The following is a 20,627-nucleotide window of genomic DNA, read 5'->3' as shown; positions in this document are numbered from 1 at the left end:
TAATCCACAATACTGTAAGTTCTTTGTAAATTTTCATTTTTTCAAGGGAAATAAATTATTTGTTGAATTTTACAAAACTAAGGGTTTTTTGCTCTTTTCTGTTATTTAGTTTAAGACCATAGAGTTGTAACAGTTATAACTCCAAGAACTGTATTATTATATCCATGAAAGAAAAGATATATATGGATATTAAAATAAATAACAAAAGTCCCCTGAAGGGACTGACAACTTCACTGACTGAAAAGAATCTCCTGGAAATCATGATATAACCATTTCTTCCTTTTAACGGCTGAGTTTTGAAATCATATCGGATATTCTTTAGTGATAGGATTGTCAAATTAGCTACTGTGACTGCCATACTGAATGCAAGATTAGCATCATTTTCATTTAGGACAAACTAGACATCATTAGAAAACTTTTGGTGAAAACTCCATGTTAATATTGCCTTCCATTCAGGAGAATTAGTGATAAGACTTTCAATGTGTTCAATATGGCAGCCATACACAAGGTCAGATTGATATTATTTTCATTCAGGACCAACTAGATCTCATATTTGTCTCCTAGTGAAAACCCACATTGATATGACTTCTGTCTAGGAGTAGCAATAACAAAAATTTCAAGATGGCTGCCATGGTGGCCATAATGTCAGATCAGCACCATTTTCATTTAGTTCCAATTGGACATTATAAGCCTTCAAGTGAAAATCCAATGTTGATATGACTTTTTATCTTCCAGAAGTAGCAATAAAATTTCAGGATTGATGGGAATACCGGATATCAGATTGGCACAATTCTTATGTTGGACTAGACACCAAATAAGAAGTTATGGTAAAAATGAATTTCTATTCAGGATGAGCAGCAATAACAAGATTTTCAATATGGCTGTTGTGGTGGCCATATTGGATGTCAAATTGGAACCATTTTCATTCAGGACCAACTGGACATCATAATAAGTTTTAGTGAAAGCCCGATGTTTATATTACTATTAATTCAGGTGGTGTAGTGATAATATTGTCAAGATGGCTGCTGTGATGGCAATACTGTATGTCTAGGTGAAATTATATTCCTTTAAGACCAACCAGGGTTCTCAATAGATGCACACCCATAGCTCTTGATGCTGACCCATTTCTGACAAACAGAAATTCCAACCTGTGCATTTTTATGACGTATATTGATTTGTACCAAAGCATCAGTCTTAACTACCTTGATTCACCTCTGGGTCATTTCATACAGAGCATGCACTGTTCGTAACAAATTTACAGTATGCACCAGTGATTGACATTTGCCAGACTAATGTTACACTTTATCTGCCGATATTACAACACCTATGTAAAGTCAACATGAACTGGGTGAAGCAAACTCCTCATTGATGTCACACTTAGGAATGCATAACTGGATGAAGGTTAGATTCTTTGGAGATCATCGACTGACATTTATGACAGAGAAAGATGGAACCACTTATATTAGCATTTGTTTGCCCATGAAATTATAATCAATTAGACAAAACTGGAAAATACGATAGCTGGTAAGGCCAGTTGTCAAAGGTAAGTGGACAAACTTGAATTGTGTTTTATTGGCAAATAAATTTGCTTTAATCAGTGCAATGCTTAAAATTCAGGTGTTTTACTAAATCATTCACAAAGAATTTACCGTACATTAAACTCAATGATTTAATTCATGCTTTGGAATTACTTGAGATTGAATACAGAGATAATAATATTGCTATATCAGATCTGTGAACTGTTAAATCACAATGGCTCACTGTAGTATATTTTTTTCCATCTCAGTCTCAAAGATGACCTACCAGTCATACATAATTGGAAAGAGAAACACTTACGCATAAATCAGTACTAATGGCCATGTTGTCTGCTTGTATGTTTCTCACAAAATACAAGTATTCTCTTTATTCAGCATGAGACAAGAAATCTTAAACCTCAATTTGTTTCAAGAATAGCAAACAATTCCAGATATGAGCTCATGACTGTTAAAAACAAATGACTCTTGAGATTTTGGGGTCAATGGTTAAATTACTATTCTGTTTTGAAATTTATTGAAAACCCCTTCCAACCCCGTCTTTTGGTGAAAAACCCATGTCAGCATGTCTTTCTATTCTGGAAGAAAGTGGTGACATGATTTTCAAGATGGTTCATAAGGTGGTCATATGGATCATTTAGGATCAACCTGACATCATGAAAACCCAAGTCGACATGTCTTTCTATTCAGGAAGTAAGTGGTGACATGATTTTCAAGATGGTTCATGAGGTGGTCATATGGATCATTTAGGATCAACCTGTCATCATGAAAACCCATTCTGATATGACCATCCATCCAAGAGAATTTCAATAACAATATTTTCAAGATGAATCCTGAGGTAGTCATATGGATCTTTTAGGATCAACCTGGCATCATGAAAACCCATTCTGATATGACCATCCATCCAAGAGAATTTCAATAACAATATTTTCAAGATGAATGCTGAGGTGGTCATATGGATCATTTAGGATCAACCTGTCATCATGAAAACCCATTCTGATATGACCATCCATCCAAGAGAATTTCAATATCAATATTTTCAAGATGGATGCTGTAGTGGCCATATTGGATATCTGAGCAACACTGCATAGGAACAACTTGACCTTGGGATGAATGTCTGTATGTAAAGTTTCATGGCAATCCTCTCAGTAGAGGAGTAATGTTAACAAATATGTACCAGTGGATGGATAGACATCAGACAACATAGAACTTACAACCAGCCACCCCATTAATTCTACTGTTTTATGACCAGTAGAGCTAAAAATGAACAAATAAATGCCATACACTCTGTGAACACTTGTGGTCATCAGGGAAACACCAACACATGCACACAAATGCACAGACAGGGGTAAAGCCATTATATTTGATGATAAATCCAAAATCATTTGCAAAATTTCGAGGACCTTGATTTGAAAAAGTTTTGTGCAGTGGTTATGGAAATGAAGTGGTTTGAATGGATTTCTATTATTAGTTATTGGAGGCCATATATGGCAAGTCTGCACCATTTGTTCCAATTGAAAGGTCTTAGTGCCACTAGCTCCATGTCATACTGGGACAAACTCTGTTCAGTAGTGTTGGATAAAAACAGTTCACAAACCAACAACTGGCAAGTGTGTTGGGTAGTAGGCATCCCCTTGGCCAGGTTTGGTGTAGATTAGGTCAACAGATCCTTCTCCTCCCAGTCTGTATGTTCCAGTTTTTTTTGTCATCTGCCATTTTACCTCCACTCCCCCATGGTATGATGTAACTCCTTTATCTGTCCAATCTGTCATCTTTATAACTGAAGCAACCTGTCCTTCACCACCTGAAAATTAAAACAAGAGTTATAAGTGGGCTTCACATTCCTCATCTTCCTAACAGCCAAAAGTAACAACAGTTTACAAAGAAATCTAGGTCAGTAGGATGCATTCTGTTGAAATTTCTTCAAACGCTGTTGACTGCATATATTATAAAAACAAATTGTTTTGAGGGTTCTACTTTCTGTACCTTCATCCATATCTGATGGCACATCAGCATCATTTGTTCAATACCAAAATTCCCCTACGCAAAAAGTGCTTTGAAAGCCATTACCAGTTTCTAAGAAGTCATTTAAGGTTATTCTATTTGTAGTAATGGCTGCCATATTTGATGGTGTACATTTGAAGATCTTTATACCACAATGTTTTCTGTCAAATATGGTCAAAGTATGTGTAGAAGTATTTAAGAGGTTGTTTAAAGGCTTATTTATTTGTAACAATGGCCATATTTGATGGCACATCATCGTTAGTTGTACAAAACTCTACAACCACCATGTCCGTATGTTTTCTGTTAAATATGGTCAAATTCTGTTATGTAGTTTTTCCTAAGTTGTTAAAAGCCAATCTATTGTTTGTACCAGTGGCCACATTTGCTGGCAGATTGGCATCATTTATATAAATCGGACAGGTTTTCATGCTTTCTATCAAGTTTGGTTACATTCTATTCAGTGGTTTTAAAGAAGTCATTTAAAAGTTTTGTTTAAACTTTTAGGATGGTGGCCATATCTGATGGCAGATTAGCATTATTTGCACAAAGGTCTTCTTTCCAAGATGCTTTCTGTCAAGTCTGGTCAAATTCAGTTCTGAAGAAGTTATTTAAATACCCTCTATTATCAGTAAAAAGTGGTAACATTGTAAGGCAGATTGGCATCTTTTGTACAGTAAAACCTGTCTTGAAAGACCACTGCTATGAGAGACCACTTGTCTTAAGAGACCAGGTTCTCCCTCTACAGAAGGGATGGTCTTTCGATGCAGGTTCTACCATATGAGCATATATAATAAGGTATTCAAGCCAATATTTTTTGGGCAAAATCTGATTCTGTTCAGCAATTTTTGAGAAATCACTTAAACTTTCTCTGGTTTTGCTTTGGTGACAACACCTAATGTCAGAGGGGCATCATGTGAATAAACGAGAAAGCACTAAATAAATGAGAAAGCACTAAATAAATGAGAAAGTACTGAATGACAGAATACTCTCTGCCAAATTTTGTCAAAACTGGTCCAGTGGTTAGTGAAAAGCAATTGAAGAGGGATATAAAATGCAGATGCTGGATATGCGATAAACTCACTTGACTTTATTGATAGATGAACAATATGACAAACATTAATTGTTTTCTTTATGAGACGGTATATGTCATTCTGATGACCCTGACCTATGGCCTTTGGTTGACTATTTGCTTTCTTTATGAGACAGTATATGTCATTCTGATGACCCTGACCTATGGCCTTTGGTTGACTATTTGCTTTCTTTATGAGACAGTATATGTCATTCTGATGACCCTGATCTATGGCCTTTAGTTGACTATTTGCTTTCTTTAATTGATGGTATATGTCATTCTGATGACCCTGACCTATGGCCTTTGGTTGACTATTTGCTTTCTTTATGAGACGGTGTATGTCATTCTGATGACCCTGACCTATGGCCTTTGGTTGCCGATTTGCTTTCTTTATGAGACAGTATATGTCATTATGATGACCCTGACCTATGGCCTTTGGTTGACTATTTGCTTTATATCCTCCATGTTCTGAGGTCCCCCACTTCAGCAACCCAACCCCCCAATCCACTGACCAACAGCAATCCACTTTTTAATTGGAGGAATCCCTTGACACCAAAACATTTTAAAAAGTATCCTAATAGGACAGCCATCCCTCTAATATGGTCATATTAGTACATAAATGACAAATTTACCCCTCACAAACAGTCACATTAGGGTTTTTGATGGAAATCTCTAAAATATTTGTTGATTTCTAAAGTTCAACAAAATACCACTTGTTTTGACATGCCAAATAAAGTATCTAACATAAATCCATACAAACAGATAAGTAATTCAATTATCCATGCTGACGGTGGCAGGTTTAGTCACTTTGATAATTACTAGTTATTATTACCAATTATCAACCTCTGGCTGTGTGCATTCGAGTCTAGGATTCGGCCAATGTGGGTATGTAAGAAAGCTTGGCAGTAGATTCTTGTGGGTCAGTGGTTCTTTCCAAGGTTTTCCTAGGTTCCTCCTCCATCATTAATACTGGCCGCCATGTATAGCCTATCATGTGCTGAAAAATGGCGTTAAACCCTACAACAACCACAACCAATTATCATTCGTTACTTTGATAATTACTAGCTATTATTACCAAAGATAATTAGTCACTTTGATAATTACTGGCCATTATTACCAAAGATAATTAGTCACTTTGAGAATTACTAGTTATTATTACCAATAATTATCAATACGACAAAAGCTAACTTTCAAGCAGCACAGTATTGTTCACCTCAAGTCAGACTGTCATCCATGACTGAATTTTAGCCATCACGGATTGTCTCTCTTACATTGCAAAAGAACTGTATGAGAAGGTACCAGGCTATAACAAATTAATCGAGTTACAAGCTCACTTCCTTTGTAAACACAGCATTTTGTGTAATAGGTAGGTAGGAATACGAGTTTAATGTAACACCTGCAATTTAGTTTCAAAGTGGTATGGTTGCCACTGACAGAATAAGTTGCTGCAAAACGTTCAGATATTCTCAGTTTAAAAAGAAACATGAAAGTAATTGGACTAAATAAAAAGTGTGACAGTCCTATTATCATGGTAGAGAAATTGCATATCAGAAAGATTCCAGTCAAAAGCATGATAATATTTCAGTGTTCATTTACAGGTAACAAAATTCTGGTTGCATTTCTGGTATTTGCTTTTCATTTTGTTTGTAAACTATCTATTCATTGTATGCAGGTACTGCCATTGGTGATAAGTCTTCCTAGAAACTTTTCTGTGAATGTAACTAAGTTCTATCATTGGTATTGTTTCAAAACATACAAAATGTCTTTGCCAACAAAATGTATAACTCAAATAATATACATCTATTCATATTAACTTATCTCTTAAACTCAGAAAGACTATCCATATTTTCATAAAAGAATGCTTTAAGTGACCTTGACACTAAAACTCCAAATATGGCAATAACTACCTTGAATATGTAATGGAGCCAAACTGCTCAGACTGGTTCAAGAATTTCATCATGGAATACCATTATTTGTACTTTTACAATAGGTATGAAGACCAAACTATGCCCAAAATGAGGTTATCAATGAAAAAATAAAATTGAACAAAACTGAAATTACAAGAATTTGTGAAATTTACCTGTTGCAGACATTGACTGCTTTATTACAAATGTAAACCCATTTATGTTTACTGGAAAATGATAACGTGGAAATATTAATCTGCATACATATTTAAACACTTTATATCATAGAAGTTAATCAAGTTTAGCAAGAATAGGAACTGTGAGCATTTTACTTCTTTATCTCCCTTGGTAGTATTTGGTAAATATAAATGAGGCTCGCATGTTGTCTCCATGTAAAGCTGATTTTACAGATATCGAAGTGATTCAGAAATTAATTATGCCATCTGTCTCAGGATGAAAGGTTGTTTACTTGTTTGTTATTTACAATCAACATGTTTATGGCTCATTGGGAATTGACTGATATAACTGATTATTAAGTGTACCATAAAATATGTCATTTTCATTTTCACACTTGTTGCTGTTTTAGTGTTAGTATTATATTTCCATGATTTCCTCTCAATCTTTGTTAATGACACCTCTACTGAAGAAACAAATTAATGTGTAAACTAAACCTGGTGACCTCTGAATAAGCTTACTTGGCAACATCGTCAAGGAAACAATCTGTAAACTACATCTAGTGACTTTAGAAAATTAATTTGTAATGGTGTTTATCTGTCATTTTAATGGATAAACAAATCAAAGACTGGTTGATATTATTTGAGAACTCCCATGGCCCATGTCTTCCTGTTGCTACAAGAAAAGTAAAAATGGGGAGTTATTTTAAAAGAATGCATGAAAAGAATAATACAATTATTATTATTATTATTATTATTATTATTATTTTTATTATTATTATTATTATTTTTATTATTATTAATATTATATTATTACTATTATTATTATTATTATTATTATAATAAATTTTCTCAGAGAGAATGGGTTGAAAATATTTGCCATATATACTTCCTCATAAGTTAATTCCAACTGGAAACAACACAAAGCCATATTCATCACATAATGTACAGACAGATAACGGTCTATCTTGTTTATTCTAATGATTACTCCTAAGAAACTGCAAAGATCCAGATCTGTTGGTGGATTATGCAACAGCACATCTGGGTCATTAAAATTTGCAGTTTGACACATAAGTGAGTACTGGTATCTATGGTAACCATGGCAAATATTACAATTCCTACCATCATCATTCTTCCACTTCCAATGGGGTCCTCTCATTATCTCAGCTCCTTGAAAAATTCCATAAGTCTCCATCTTTTTACTGTGCAACCTGGGAGGTAAACCCACTCTGAAAATTTAACAAAGAAATCTTCAAAGCACCAGACAATTTTTTTTCTTCAAATTGTATACATGCAACTGGACTCTGACTTTAAAGTAGAATGTTAAGCATGAAGACATAGGATGGTATTCACTGGCTCAGAATTACCCAATACAAATTTAACTTAGCACAGGTCAGCAGTTTTAAAGTTATGTAAATACATGGTCAGCAGTTTTAAAGTTATGTAAATACATGGTCTCTAAATACTTGTATTCTTCCATCACATGTACATGCAAAAGTAAGCGGTAGCCAAGCCAAGCTTGATGTTTTTTCTCGCCAAATTTTCTGGTTTCCTCCTTGAGTTGTACTTGATACAACAGCTGCAATGTGTGCTTAAAAAGGCATTATTTAGGTTAAATGCATGACTCTAAACCTCATTATAATAAGTGCACGCCGACAATGTCATAAACTATGTCAAGTGTATATACATGCTAAAATAGTTATCTCCCTTTGTCTATGCTGGACTCTCTTGGTATTGTTTATTCTCTTCCAACATGGTCACATCAAATAAAACACATGCAAGATATGTTTCTGAGACTGAATTGATGAAGAGAGTGGAAACGACACACCATACATGCATGTCTGTAAGATTGAAGATAATGATGTTTGAACATTATTTAGTCTGTCATTTCCCTGCAATAGCACAGCGGGGATTGAGACAAGTCAACTTAGTAAATAGCCTTTCATGTGGATTTTGACTAAAAAGAGGGGCATGTGATTGTTATGAGCCAAAAAATACTGGATGACTGAGGCCTCTCTAACAGAAGATCAGACTCTTCCTGTATTCCAAATGATTGCTCATTGGTGTTATCTAAATTTGCCTCAAGGATCCTTGACCCTGACAAAATATGGCATTTTGAAAGACTCTGGAAATTTATTAATATTCAGCCCACAACCCAGCTGAGGTTAGGTCTGTCAGTCCCTCCACATTAAGAAGGAGGTTCTGCTTAACTGTATCAAAAGCTATAAATTTTGTGTACAAAGTAATACACGTGACCAATCAACTGAGAAAAGTTCTGTTTTTGTTCTTCATCTTTCATAGTTTACCTACTAATAGTGATCACTTTCGTCTGTATGAGCTGTCCGTCCTTTGCTCATGCTCACCTTGTAATGCATCACTGGTTAAATACATTTAGTGGTAACCATGAGATTTTGTGACACTTAAGTTATGGAATTAATAACATATCAAACCCTGAAATACAAAATGAACTGGGGCCCCAAGTAGACGAGTGGTCTAAAGCACTCTCCGTCACAGATCACTGCCATCTCACCTCTGTCTGCGTGGGTTCGAGACTCGGATTCAGCCAATGTGAGAAAGCTTGCCAGTAGCTTCTCGAGGGTCGGTGGTTCTTTCCGTGGTTTTCCTGGGTTCTTCCTTCACCATTAATACTGGCCGCCATGTATAGCCTATCGTGTGCTGAAAAATGGCATTAAACCCTATAACAACAACAACAACAAAATGAAATGAGATAACTGCATTGTATTTTAATCCAAATAGTTCCATAAGTTAGTAACCCCTAGTTCTGTTGATACACACAGTGAGTGTTTCCTTTAACTGTGATACATTCACTTTAAATATGATGGGAACAAATTATAAAATGGTCAGTCTTCTATTAAAAAGACCAATGCTTCTCCAAATTCATTTCTGTGTTCAACTATCATAGAAGAACATTTCTTCAGATGATGAAACTACTGGATACAGGTTTACATAATGCCCTGCAGAAAATGATGCTTTCAATGAAATAAAGAAAAGAAAATTTTGTTACACAATGTCACACACAATGTTTTTCTGAAGTACACTATGGAATAGGTTACCATGAAAAGATTTGGAAAAAAATGGATGGATAATGTAATTCCACTAGAGATAAATTATTGTAGAGGCCAGAGAAAAATTGCAGTTAAAAAAAAATCACAATTTCCTGTGTCTATGTCAATTCTTTTTTTCTTTTTAATAATGCTAACAATATTTTCTGACACATATAAGACCAACACAATCTCATGTACCAATGACAAGTGTTTTTTTTGTTTTTGATGTAATAATGCTAACAGGCTTTCTGAGACAGACAGGACCAACAAAATCTGATTTGTCTGTCTGTGTAAATGTCTCCTGTGAAACATACTGATTGGACAAATCTAGATACAATTCCAAAGTTGCTTATTTATGTGATACATACGCAACAGCCATGCTTGTATCCATACGAACAAAAGCATGTGCAATGTCATGCTTCCCTTTCATGTAGCAGCCTGTGCACAAATCATAATCATCACACAAGCTGCATTTCCAGCGCATTCCCTGAATAGGGCTCTGACTACATTCATCACACGTTATTCCTCCTTGGATGATACCTGAAAATCAAAACAATTTAAACATAAGATTTTATTTATAAATGTTTATCTATTCATGATATAGAACAATTTAAACAGAAAGACTTAATTTTTAAGTCTTCATAAACTCATGGCACAAATTCATACATACATTTGCTAATTGGCCATTTACAACTCCTGTCACCATGTGTTTGATGAAAGATAAATTTTTATGGCCATTTGCAATGAATAAGTGGTGATATTGTTTAAAATCCTGCCCGTTTTTGGAAGCTATATAGCTCAATTAGCAGAACGTCAGATTGGTAATTCTAGGGTCATGGGTTCATTGACCTCCCAGGGAAATGTGTATTTGGGAAAGGCACTTAGCTCCCATTTCCTTGGCATGATATAGCCGATACTGTATTAAAAGTGACTTTATCTTTTTATACTTGCCTACTTACTTGGGCTAATAGATTTGAGATTTTAACTTGCCCATTCTACTTTAAATTATAACTTTTATACTGTCAAGTGAGAAAGCCATGTATTTATAACTTAGTGAATTTGCCTATTAGTCAGAGCACAGAACACATGATAAATGACAAGTGGGTGTGTACCCTTCTGAATTTTACTGAATTAGGTGCAAGAGTGCATCCAGGAAAATCGACTGGTACATGGATATGTTATCATTACTCATACATGGTCTGTTACTAGGTACATACATTTTAAACCAAACACCCACAAAAATGTGATTTTAAACTTGAAAAATCCAGCACTCAAGCAGGATCTGTGAAGGATGTGAAAGTGTGTACTGGTATAACGGACGGCACAAAAAAACCACATGACAACATGATGTGATGTTTGTGGACTTTTTGTTATATTTATTTAATCTACCATTGTTTGAAATGATAATAGTGGATAGTTGCTCAACTGTTGATATTTCTGTCCATTTAGTATTTTACATGCTTAAATCAGCTATATTCAAATTCTTCTGACATGAGATGACAATTCTGGATAAGTCTTAGTATATCCCAGGTTAACCATTGCTAAGTATATCCCATGTTAATCATTGCTAAGTATATCCCATGTTAATCATTGCTAAATATATCCCATGTTAATCATTGCTAAGTATATCCCATGTTAATCATTGCTAAGTATATCCCAGGTTAATCATTGCTAAGTATATGCCAGGTTAATCATTGCTAAGTATATCCTATGTTAATCATTGCTAAGTATATCCCAGGTTAATCATTGCTAAGTATATCCCACGTTTATCATTTCTAAGTATATCCCAGGTTAATCATTGTAAGCTTTATGTGTATATGTTTGCTTGAGCAATAAACAAATTATCAGTATTGATTCTGAAATAACATTAAGGAATAAATAGCAAAGTATTAGAATATCGACAAGCAGGTTACCTGCAGTGGCATTATCCAGTACCCTTAGGTCATATTTTCCATTTTTTCCTGCTCTATACCTGAGCTCACGGCCTGAATCCCACACTACTGTAACCATGCCATCTGAGGCATCTTGTTTTGGTACATACACAAGTGTGCCCACATGGCCCTCTCCACCATCTTGCCGTTTTGAGAACCAGTCAGGTCCACGTACCACTCGCATCCCAGGCTGCATCTATATTGAAAAATGTTTGAAAACTGCACTACCTTATATACTAAGTATGCATGAACATGGAGATACACAAGTTGTATGTCTGTCTGTTCATTTGTCAAAAGTGTCTGTCTCTTACACTGTCTGCTGTGATAAAATTTACCATAACTGTAGGTACAATGAAACTTCCCAAAACCAGCTCCAGATCTGCAGTCCAGTCTAACTCTACTGACTACTTATATCCTTCTTTTTACTCCAATATGACTTTATCCATTTATGACTTTACTCCAATATGACTTTATCCATTTATGACTTTACTCCAATATGACTTTATCCATTTATGACTTTACTCCAGTATGACTTTATCCATTTATGACTTTACTCCAATATGACTTTATCCATTTATGACTTTACTCCAGTATGACTTTATCCATTTATGACTTTACTCCAATATGACTTTATCCATTTATGACTTTACTCCAGTATGACTTTATCCATTTATGACTTTACTCCAGTATGACTTTAGCCATTTATGACTTTACTCCTATATGACTTTATCCATTTATGACCTTACTCCAATATGACTTTATCCATTTATGACTTTACTCCAGTATGACTTTAGCCATTTATGACTTTACTCCAGTATGACTTTATCCATTTATGACTTTACTCCAGTATGACTTTATCCATTTATGACTTTACTCCAATATGACTTTATCCATTTATGACTTTACTCCAGTATGACTTTATCCATTTATGACTTTACTCCAGTATGACTTTATCCATTTATGACTTTACTCCAGTATGACTTTATCCATTTATGACTTTACTCCAATATGACTTTATCCATTTATAACTTTACTCCAGTATGACTTTATCCATTTATGACTTTACTCCAATATGACTTTATCCATTTATGACTTTACTCCAATATGACTTTATCCATTTATGACTTTACTCCAGTATGGTTATTATTCTAGTAGTACAGTAAAACCTGTTTTTAGAGACTGCTGCTATGAGAGACCTCCTGTCTTGGGAGACCATGTTTTCCCTTCAGATTTATTGATTATATGGTATTAATACCTCTCATAGAAAAAAAAACATTATTTTTTTGTCAGAAGGGGTGGTCTTTCAAGACAGGTTCTGCTGTACATAAAACTCCAAACATGATAGGCCAGTCTGATATATTTAGCACACATGAATCTATTTTAGTCCCGACTTTCTTTCTTGTTAATTTGTCTTTCCTGGCATATCTGTCAGAGTACAAGAGTCAGTGCCGGATTACCAAATAGGCAGAAGGCATTAACCTAGGGGCCCCGTGACAATGGATCAAAATAATATTGATAAAACGTATTAGGAGATAATTTGCAAGATTTTGACTGCCTTAGGGCATCCACAGGGGTTTAATCCGGCACTGACAAGAGTAGTAGTAATGCCACATCTCCATGAATGGAGGTAAAACATACATACTAAACTTTTCCATTCTATTAAATTCTAACTACTCAAAGGACCATTTATAAAAATGACAACAAAAGGACCATAAAAGAACACTGCAAACTAGACTTACATAAACACTGTGCATTTACACACATACAAAATAACACACTACATGCTAAACCTACATTCACATCATGCATTTACACATGTACAAATAACGCATTGCAAGCTTAGGCCTACGTTCAGATCATGTCTTTATAAACATACAAATACAAGCAAAACAAGACCTTTGTGTATTTGTCCACTCAGGAAGCATACAATTGCTTTCAAAGAGTTTTACAAACTGCAATATTGTCAATCATATTATCTATGCTGTGTGTTTCTAAAACTGAGTTAAACTTTCTTTGCACTCTATTTCCTTGTGAGGAAAACACAGGCACTTGATTCCGGGGTAAACTAATGTGTACACTCACCAATTGGTGAGTGTACACATTAGTTTACCCCAGAATCACGTGTCTGTGGAGGAAAACGGAAACAAGGGAGTACCTCGGTTTATTCAGTCTGAACTATGTCGGTATATACTTATATTATGCATAAGAATTTCATTGCTTAAAGAGACAATCCCTTTTAGCAATAAGCCTAAGCTATAAATCTGCAACTTTACCCCGGACCATTGAAACGACAGATTATTAGCATCATATGGGATAAAGTAATGTAAGTGTATGCAAAATTCATTAGACCTGTGTGACTTACTTGAGCCATGGTTTTAAAAATACACTTATCTTGAATAATATTTACAACTGTGTATTGTTCAAAATCTTTATTTGGCCGCACTCTCTTAGTGTTACGACGCGCACTGCATACCACTTATGTCCACACTATCTAAAGGGAAATCGAAACAGTTGGTATTTCCACAACCAACCAGGAAGAAATAAACTCGTTAAAGTGCTTGTTTTTACCTGTCCGTTGTTAAGATGTCAGCGTGCAAGAAAGTTCAGCTTCATCCATTCATGAATAGCTAAGTGACTTCTGACGTCGTTGTAAAAAAGTCATAAAATTCTCAAAATAAGTGCTTTACAACCAGTGTTTGTAGTGGTTTTACCTAATGAACGAGATAGCGCTACAACGGCACCGTGCACGGGAAACTCTTCACGTAACGCCATGACGGATACATTATTCACTATGTGTCCCTTTGTGGCACGTCTACTAAGCCTATAAGTCTGTGCCAAAAGCAGGTTCCCACTATAAAAATATCATATCATTAAAAAACAATTATGTCTTTTTAAATTACAGTGGCAATTATGAATTTTGTTATATTTAATTAATAAAATACATCAAAATACTCAGTTATGTGTCATTATTTTCTTTTCATATGTCCACACATTAATTTTTCAATACTAGTTTCCATTTCCTGTAAGACAATAATCAATATTGTGAAATTACAATTATAAGCTCATCCAAATTCTTATTTCTCATACAAGTCTATGAGATTTTCAACAGAGGGAACTTATAGCAGGTCACAATGCATGAGGATGAACAAGTGAGATGAATCCAGAACATCACTTATGATCATGCAGTTTTGTCTCCCTGAAAGAAAAGTGATCAATTTAGTTATGAAAAGCAACAGAAAATGTTGCTGCACTCAATTTTTTTCTTTTTTTTTCTTTCAGGAGTGTACATGTTGTTTCTAATCCATCTGACAGAACACGAGTATTCTTACATCTTACTTAACATTATCTACTGATAATTTATAATTACTAAACTTTTGTGAATCACTGAGAGCAAATGCAGTAAAGTTCCAAATTACTTGCAGTAATTTTGGTGATGAGAAAATCTGTAGAATTCCAGCTTCATTGCAAATCCACAAACAAAAATAGCCAACAGTTTGCAGCAAATTCCCCAGGTGTTGTCACCTAATAATTCAGTTACAACTCTGTAGTTTTAAACTAAGTAACTGAAAAGAATTAAAACCAACAAATTTTGTAAAATTCAAAGAACAATTTATTTCCTGAGAATACAAAGTAAACATTTAAAAAGAAATGACAGTATTGTGAATTAAATCCCAAGTAGTCCTAAAAGTTCCATAACATGCCCAAATGTATTGAGTTCCAACTGAATTCCAGTGGTATTCCAAGTAATTCTGATATTGAATACATGGACATGTCTGTAGGTTTGTATATTGCAAATGTGCCAATGGCCTGGAATGTGGCGATGAGTTAATAGTCTTTTGATGTATCACAATGAAATGATCCAAAATGTCCTTCTCTGAATTCACTATAATTCCAAATTAATGTTTTAGTCCAAGAATATTATTGAGCCCTTTGTAATTCCACTGAATAATGATTTGAATAAATAATTAAATCCAACCAAATTAAAAACTGATTGTAACAAAAGAGATGATTCTGCTTCAGATGTTAAGGCAAGAATGAATTATTTCCAAGTAAACAACATTATATTTAAAGCTGTGACAAAATAACAGACCCAGGATATAGGTTAGTTGCCTTTCTAAAACATTCAAAGTTGTCAACAAGTTAAGGAATTTCCATGTGAAAAACTAATATGCTACATTTAGATAGAAGTGAACATGTTTGCTACCATTGATGATGATTTGAATATTTAGTTTATACTCATAGAGAAATAGTAACAGTGTATTATGTTGTTTACAAATATAAATGTCACTGATCAGGTACACTATTAACTTGATTTTGGACAAGGTCAAGAACAAAATATAGATGTACATAATATATAATCATGGAGAAAAGATGCAAAATAATACAAATTAGATATTCATAACAAATACTTTCTCTGCATTTAATTTTATTTGTCAAACTGCCCTGTCAAACAATAGCAGAATTTATCAGATGACCTATGATATGGCTGCAAATGAAACAAAATGTAAAAAGAATATTTCACTCAACAGTTTGATGTATTTTACATATGGATTAACATTATGTAACAAATTTATCACAAAACTCTACAAGAAAAATAAAATAAACAGAAAAACCAGCCAAATATTGTAGTGAATGTGCTTTACACAAACAGGACAGTTATACAGTTAGATGGGATGTGCAGTAAAATTTCAGTAAAACAAAAAATTGCATATTGAACAAATCTGGAAGAATACTGGAGAAATACAACTTCAAGTTAAATGACAGATATATTGAAATACACAGAGAATGTAAGTACTTAATCCATGGAGAAATTCAAATTCATGTTAAATGATGAATATAGTGAAATATGCAAAAGTTACAAATTTTAGTTTTTCCAGTTAGAGGCAATGGTAAATTATAGTATAGTACCAACAACAGGTTTTCCACTTAGAGGCAATGGTAAATTATAGCACAGTACCAACAACAGATTTTCCACTTAGAGGCAATGGTAAATTATAGTACAGTACCAAAACAGATTTTCCACTTAGAGGCAATGGTAAATTATAGCACAGTACCAAAACAGATTTTCCACTTAGAGGCAATGGTAAATTATAGTACAGTACCAACAACAAATTTTCCACTTAGAGGCAATGGTAAATTATAGTACAGTAACATCAATGGTTTTCCAGTCAGAGGCAATGGTAAATTATAGTGCAGTACCAACAATGGTTTTCCAATCAGAAGCAATGGTAAATTATAGTGCAGTACCAACAATGATTTTCCAATTAGATGCAATGGTAATGTATTATTTATAGTACAGTACCAACAATAGTTTTTCAATTAGAGGCAATGGTAAATTATAGTACAGTACCAACAACAGGTTTTCCACTTAGAGGCAATGGTAAATTATAGCACAGTACCAACAACAGATTTTCCACTTAGAGGCAATGGTAAATTATAGTACAGTACCAAAACAGATTTTCCACTTAGAGGCAATGGTAAATTATAGCACAGTACCAAAACAGATTTTCCACTTAGAGGCAATGGTAAATTATAGTACAGTACCAACAACAAATTTTCCACTTAGAGGCAATGGTAAATTATAGTACAGTAACATCAATGGTTTTCCAGTCAGAGGCAATGGTAAATTATAGTGCAGTACCAACAATGGTTTTCCAATCAGAAGCAATGGTAAATTATAGTGCAGTACCAACAATGATTTTCCAATTAGATGCAATGGTAATGTATTATTTATAGTACAGTACCAACAATAGTTTTTCAATTAGAGGCAATGGTAAATTATAGTACAGTACCAACAACAGGTTTTCCACTTAGAGGCAATGGTAAATTATAGTACAGTACCAACAATGGTTTTCTAATTAGAGGCAATGGTAAATTATAGTACAGTACCAACAATGGTTTTCTAATTAGAGGCAATGGTAAATTATAGTACAGTACCAACAACAGGTTTTCCACTTAGAGGCAATGGTAAATTATAGTACAGTACCAACAATGGTTTTCTAATTAGAGGCAAAGGTAAATTATAGTACAGTACCAACAGTGGTTTTCCCATCAGAGGCAATGGTAAATTATAGTACAGTACCAACAATGGTTTTTTAATTAGAGGCAATGGTAAATTATAGTACAGTACCAAAAATGGTTTTCCAGTTAGAGGCAATGGTAAATTATAGTACAGTACCAACAATGGTTTTCCCATCAGAGACAATGGTAAATTATAGTACAGTACCAACAATGGTTTTCCCATCAGAGGCAATGGTAAATTATAGTACAGTACCAACAACAGTTTTCCAATCAGAGGCAATGGTAAATTATAGTACAGTACCAGCAATGGTTTTCCCATCAGAGGCAATGGTAAATTATAGTACAGTACCAACAATGGTTTTCCCATCAGAGGCAATGGTAAATTATAGTACAGTACCAACAGTGGTTTTCCCATCAGAGGCAATGGTAAATTATAGTATGGTACCAACAACAGTTTTCCAATCAGAGGCAATGGTAAATTATAGTACAGTACCAACAATGGTTTTCCAGTTAGAGGCAATGGTAAATTATAGTATGGTACCAACAATGGTTTGAAAACTATATTTGATATGAAACAGCAAATACACTGCCTTGAGCTTAAGGCAATATCAGCATTAATTTCTATCATAGTTTTATTAGACCTAATGTTACATATGGTTGTGAAATTCTTAACACTAGTACCATTAAACTGAGTGGTCCTCATCCATTATTAAGGACTGCTGTGCTCTCATCCATTACTGAGAACTGATATGCTCTCATCCATTATTTATAACTGCTATGCTCTCATCCATTATTAAGGGCTGCTATGCTCTCATCCATTATTGAGAACTGCTATGCTCCTACTTCACATCATACTAGCATACTCATTAACACAAAAACCTAATTTGAATATTTAAGTGAGTATTTTTGTTGTAAGCAGTTTTAGCATAGCAGTTATTAAGGACTGCAATGCTCTTATCCATTATTTAGAACTGCTATGCTTTCTTCCATTATTGAGGACTGCTATGCTCTCATCCATTATTGAGAACTGCTATGCTCCTACTTCACCTCATACTAGCATACTCATTAACACAAAAACCTAATTTGAATATTTAAGTGAGTATTTTTGTTGTAAGCAGTTTTAGCATAGCAGTTATTAAGGACTGCTATGCTCTCATCCATTATTTAGAACTTCTATGCTTTCTTCCATTATTGAGGACTGCTATGCTCTCATCCATTATTAAGGACTGCTATGCTCTCATCCATTATTAAGGACTGCTATGCTCTCATCCATTACTGAGGACTGCTATGCCCTCATCCATTATTAAGGACTGCTATGCTCTCATCCATTATTAAGGACTGCTATGCTCTCATCCATTATTCAGAACTGTTATGCTTTCTTCCATTATTGAGAACTGCTATGCTCTCATCAGTATTGTGGACTGATATGCTCTCTTTAATTATTGAGGACTGTTATGTCCTCATCCAGTATTGAGTACTGATATGCTCTCATCCATTATTGAGGACTGCTATGCTAAAATTGCTTACAACAAAAATACTTAAATGTTCAAATTAGGTTTTTGTGTTAATGAGTATGCTAGTATGAGGTGAAGTAGGAGTATTTCTATTAAATATGGCTACTATGCTAGTATGAGGTAAAGTAGTATTTCTATTCAATATGGCTACTATACTAGTATGAGGTAAAGTGCTACTATTTCTATTAAATATGGCTACTATGCTAGTATGAGGTGAAGTAGGAGTATTTCTATTAAATATGGCTACTATTTGTAAAATTGTTGAATATTCTCTTGACTATTTATTGGAGATTCTAGTAAATTCTTTGACTTCCCTGTATTTTTATGATTCTATTTCCAATCAATATGGGTCTTGGACTTGAAAAGTAAGAAAACTGTTTAAATTATCTTAATCAAGTCTGGATAAATAAAAGTAACTTTAGTGAGACCAAACTATAATCTTCCAAAAAAAAACAGAACTGGAAAAATAGATTTACTTTTATTTTAGGAAAGCAATATCATGTTTCCAAGTTAAAATCTTTCAATACTCCAGCTTTAAAATTTGACTTTAAATTAAAAGAGTTATCTACTTTCCTCAGTGGAGAAGAACTAGAACTGGTTACCTACTCATTTGACCCTGGTTACCCTGGTTACCTACTCATCTGACCCTGGTTACCCTGGTTACCTACTCATTTACAAAACTCTGTTGAAGTTCACATTGTCTTGAAACTGAACAAGATCGGTATAAATCACCTATCATAACTAAATAACTGTCCTATTGCAACAAGGCCGATAGAAAATCAATATTATTTCTTACTTCATTATAATTCACATAATATGTTAATGTCATGATTATTACATATAAATCTTATTTATGATGATATCTTTTATAATCATAATAAATTTTCATTTATTTATTTTATGCAGATAATTTAACCAGAACACTACTCACTTTATTTACTATTATTTTTCTGGATTGCTATTTTCTATTTATATATTTTATACCAAAATTTGATTAGAACATCACCCGACTTTAAATTAAATTTGTACGGGGTTCTTTTGAAATGAGAAAATATAAGCTTTTGGTATGTCTTCTCCTTCACCTTGCCACAAGCTTGTCACATATGTGGCTGTTTGACTTGAAAAAAGAGGTCTATTAGAATTTCAAAACTTGGAGTGCAGGACTCATAACTTACAATAAATTGAGTCCAAGCTCAAAAACTACGAGTCCCACCACATGTACTTGCATTATTTACCATTGATTTTGCTCTTTTAATTGCAGTTTTGGTTGAAACATAATCTAATGGCACAAAAAAAGAATGTGCTTTTTTCTATTTGGAATTAATTCTAACTTAAACATAAGAAAAAAATAATGAAAATACTGTAAGTGAATGAATAATTAAAGCAACAATATTTGACAAGATGATAGGAATGA

The 20,627-nt window shown here is 34.0% G+C and overlaps 1 protein-coding gene across 2 annotated transcripts in view; it reads right to left on the bottom strand.

Moving 5' to 3' along the window:
- LOC149782039 (E3 ubiquitin-protein ligase MIB2-like) overlaps window positions 1-14,484 on the bottom strand; it is a 56,797-nt gene extending 42,313 nt beyond the window's left edge. The window contains exons 1-5 of one of the 2 annotated variants that reach the window (XM_089933448.1): window positions 14,247-14,484; window positions 11,661-11,874; window positions 10,116-10,287; window positions 7,805-7,911; window positions 3,130-3,336 (exon numbers count right to left, since the gene is read on the bottom strand). In XM_089933448.1, coding sequence (XP_089789574.1) covers window positions 3,130-3,336; window positions 7,805-7,911; window positions 10,116-10,287; window positions 11,661-11,874 — 700 coding nt within the window. In that variant the 5' untranslated portion in view covers window positions 14,247-14,484. Of the gene's footprint in view, window positions 1-3,129; window positions 3,337-7,804; window positions 7,912-10,115; window positions 10,288-11,660; window positions 11,875-14,040; window positions 14,214-14,246 lie in introns of those variants that run through there. The other variant, XM_089933447.1, reaches the window with a different exon arrangement.
- Window positions 14,485-20,627: the final 6,143 nt, after the last annotated feature.

This window comes from Sinohyriopsis cumingii, chromosome 15 (genome assembly GCF_028554795.1).
Source record: "Sinohyriopsis cumingii isolate HCF-2022 chromosome 15, ASM2855479v2, whole genome shotgun sequence".
Lineage (NCBI taxonomy): Eukaryota > Metazoa > Mollusca > Bivalvia > Unionida > Unionidae > Sinohyriopsis > Sinohyriopsis cumingii.
This window is presented reverse-complemented; position numbering and strand designations above follow the sequence as displayed.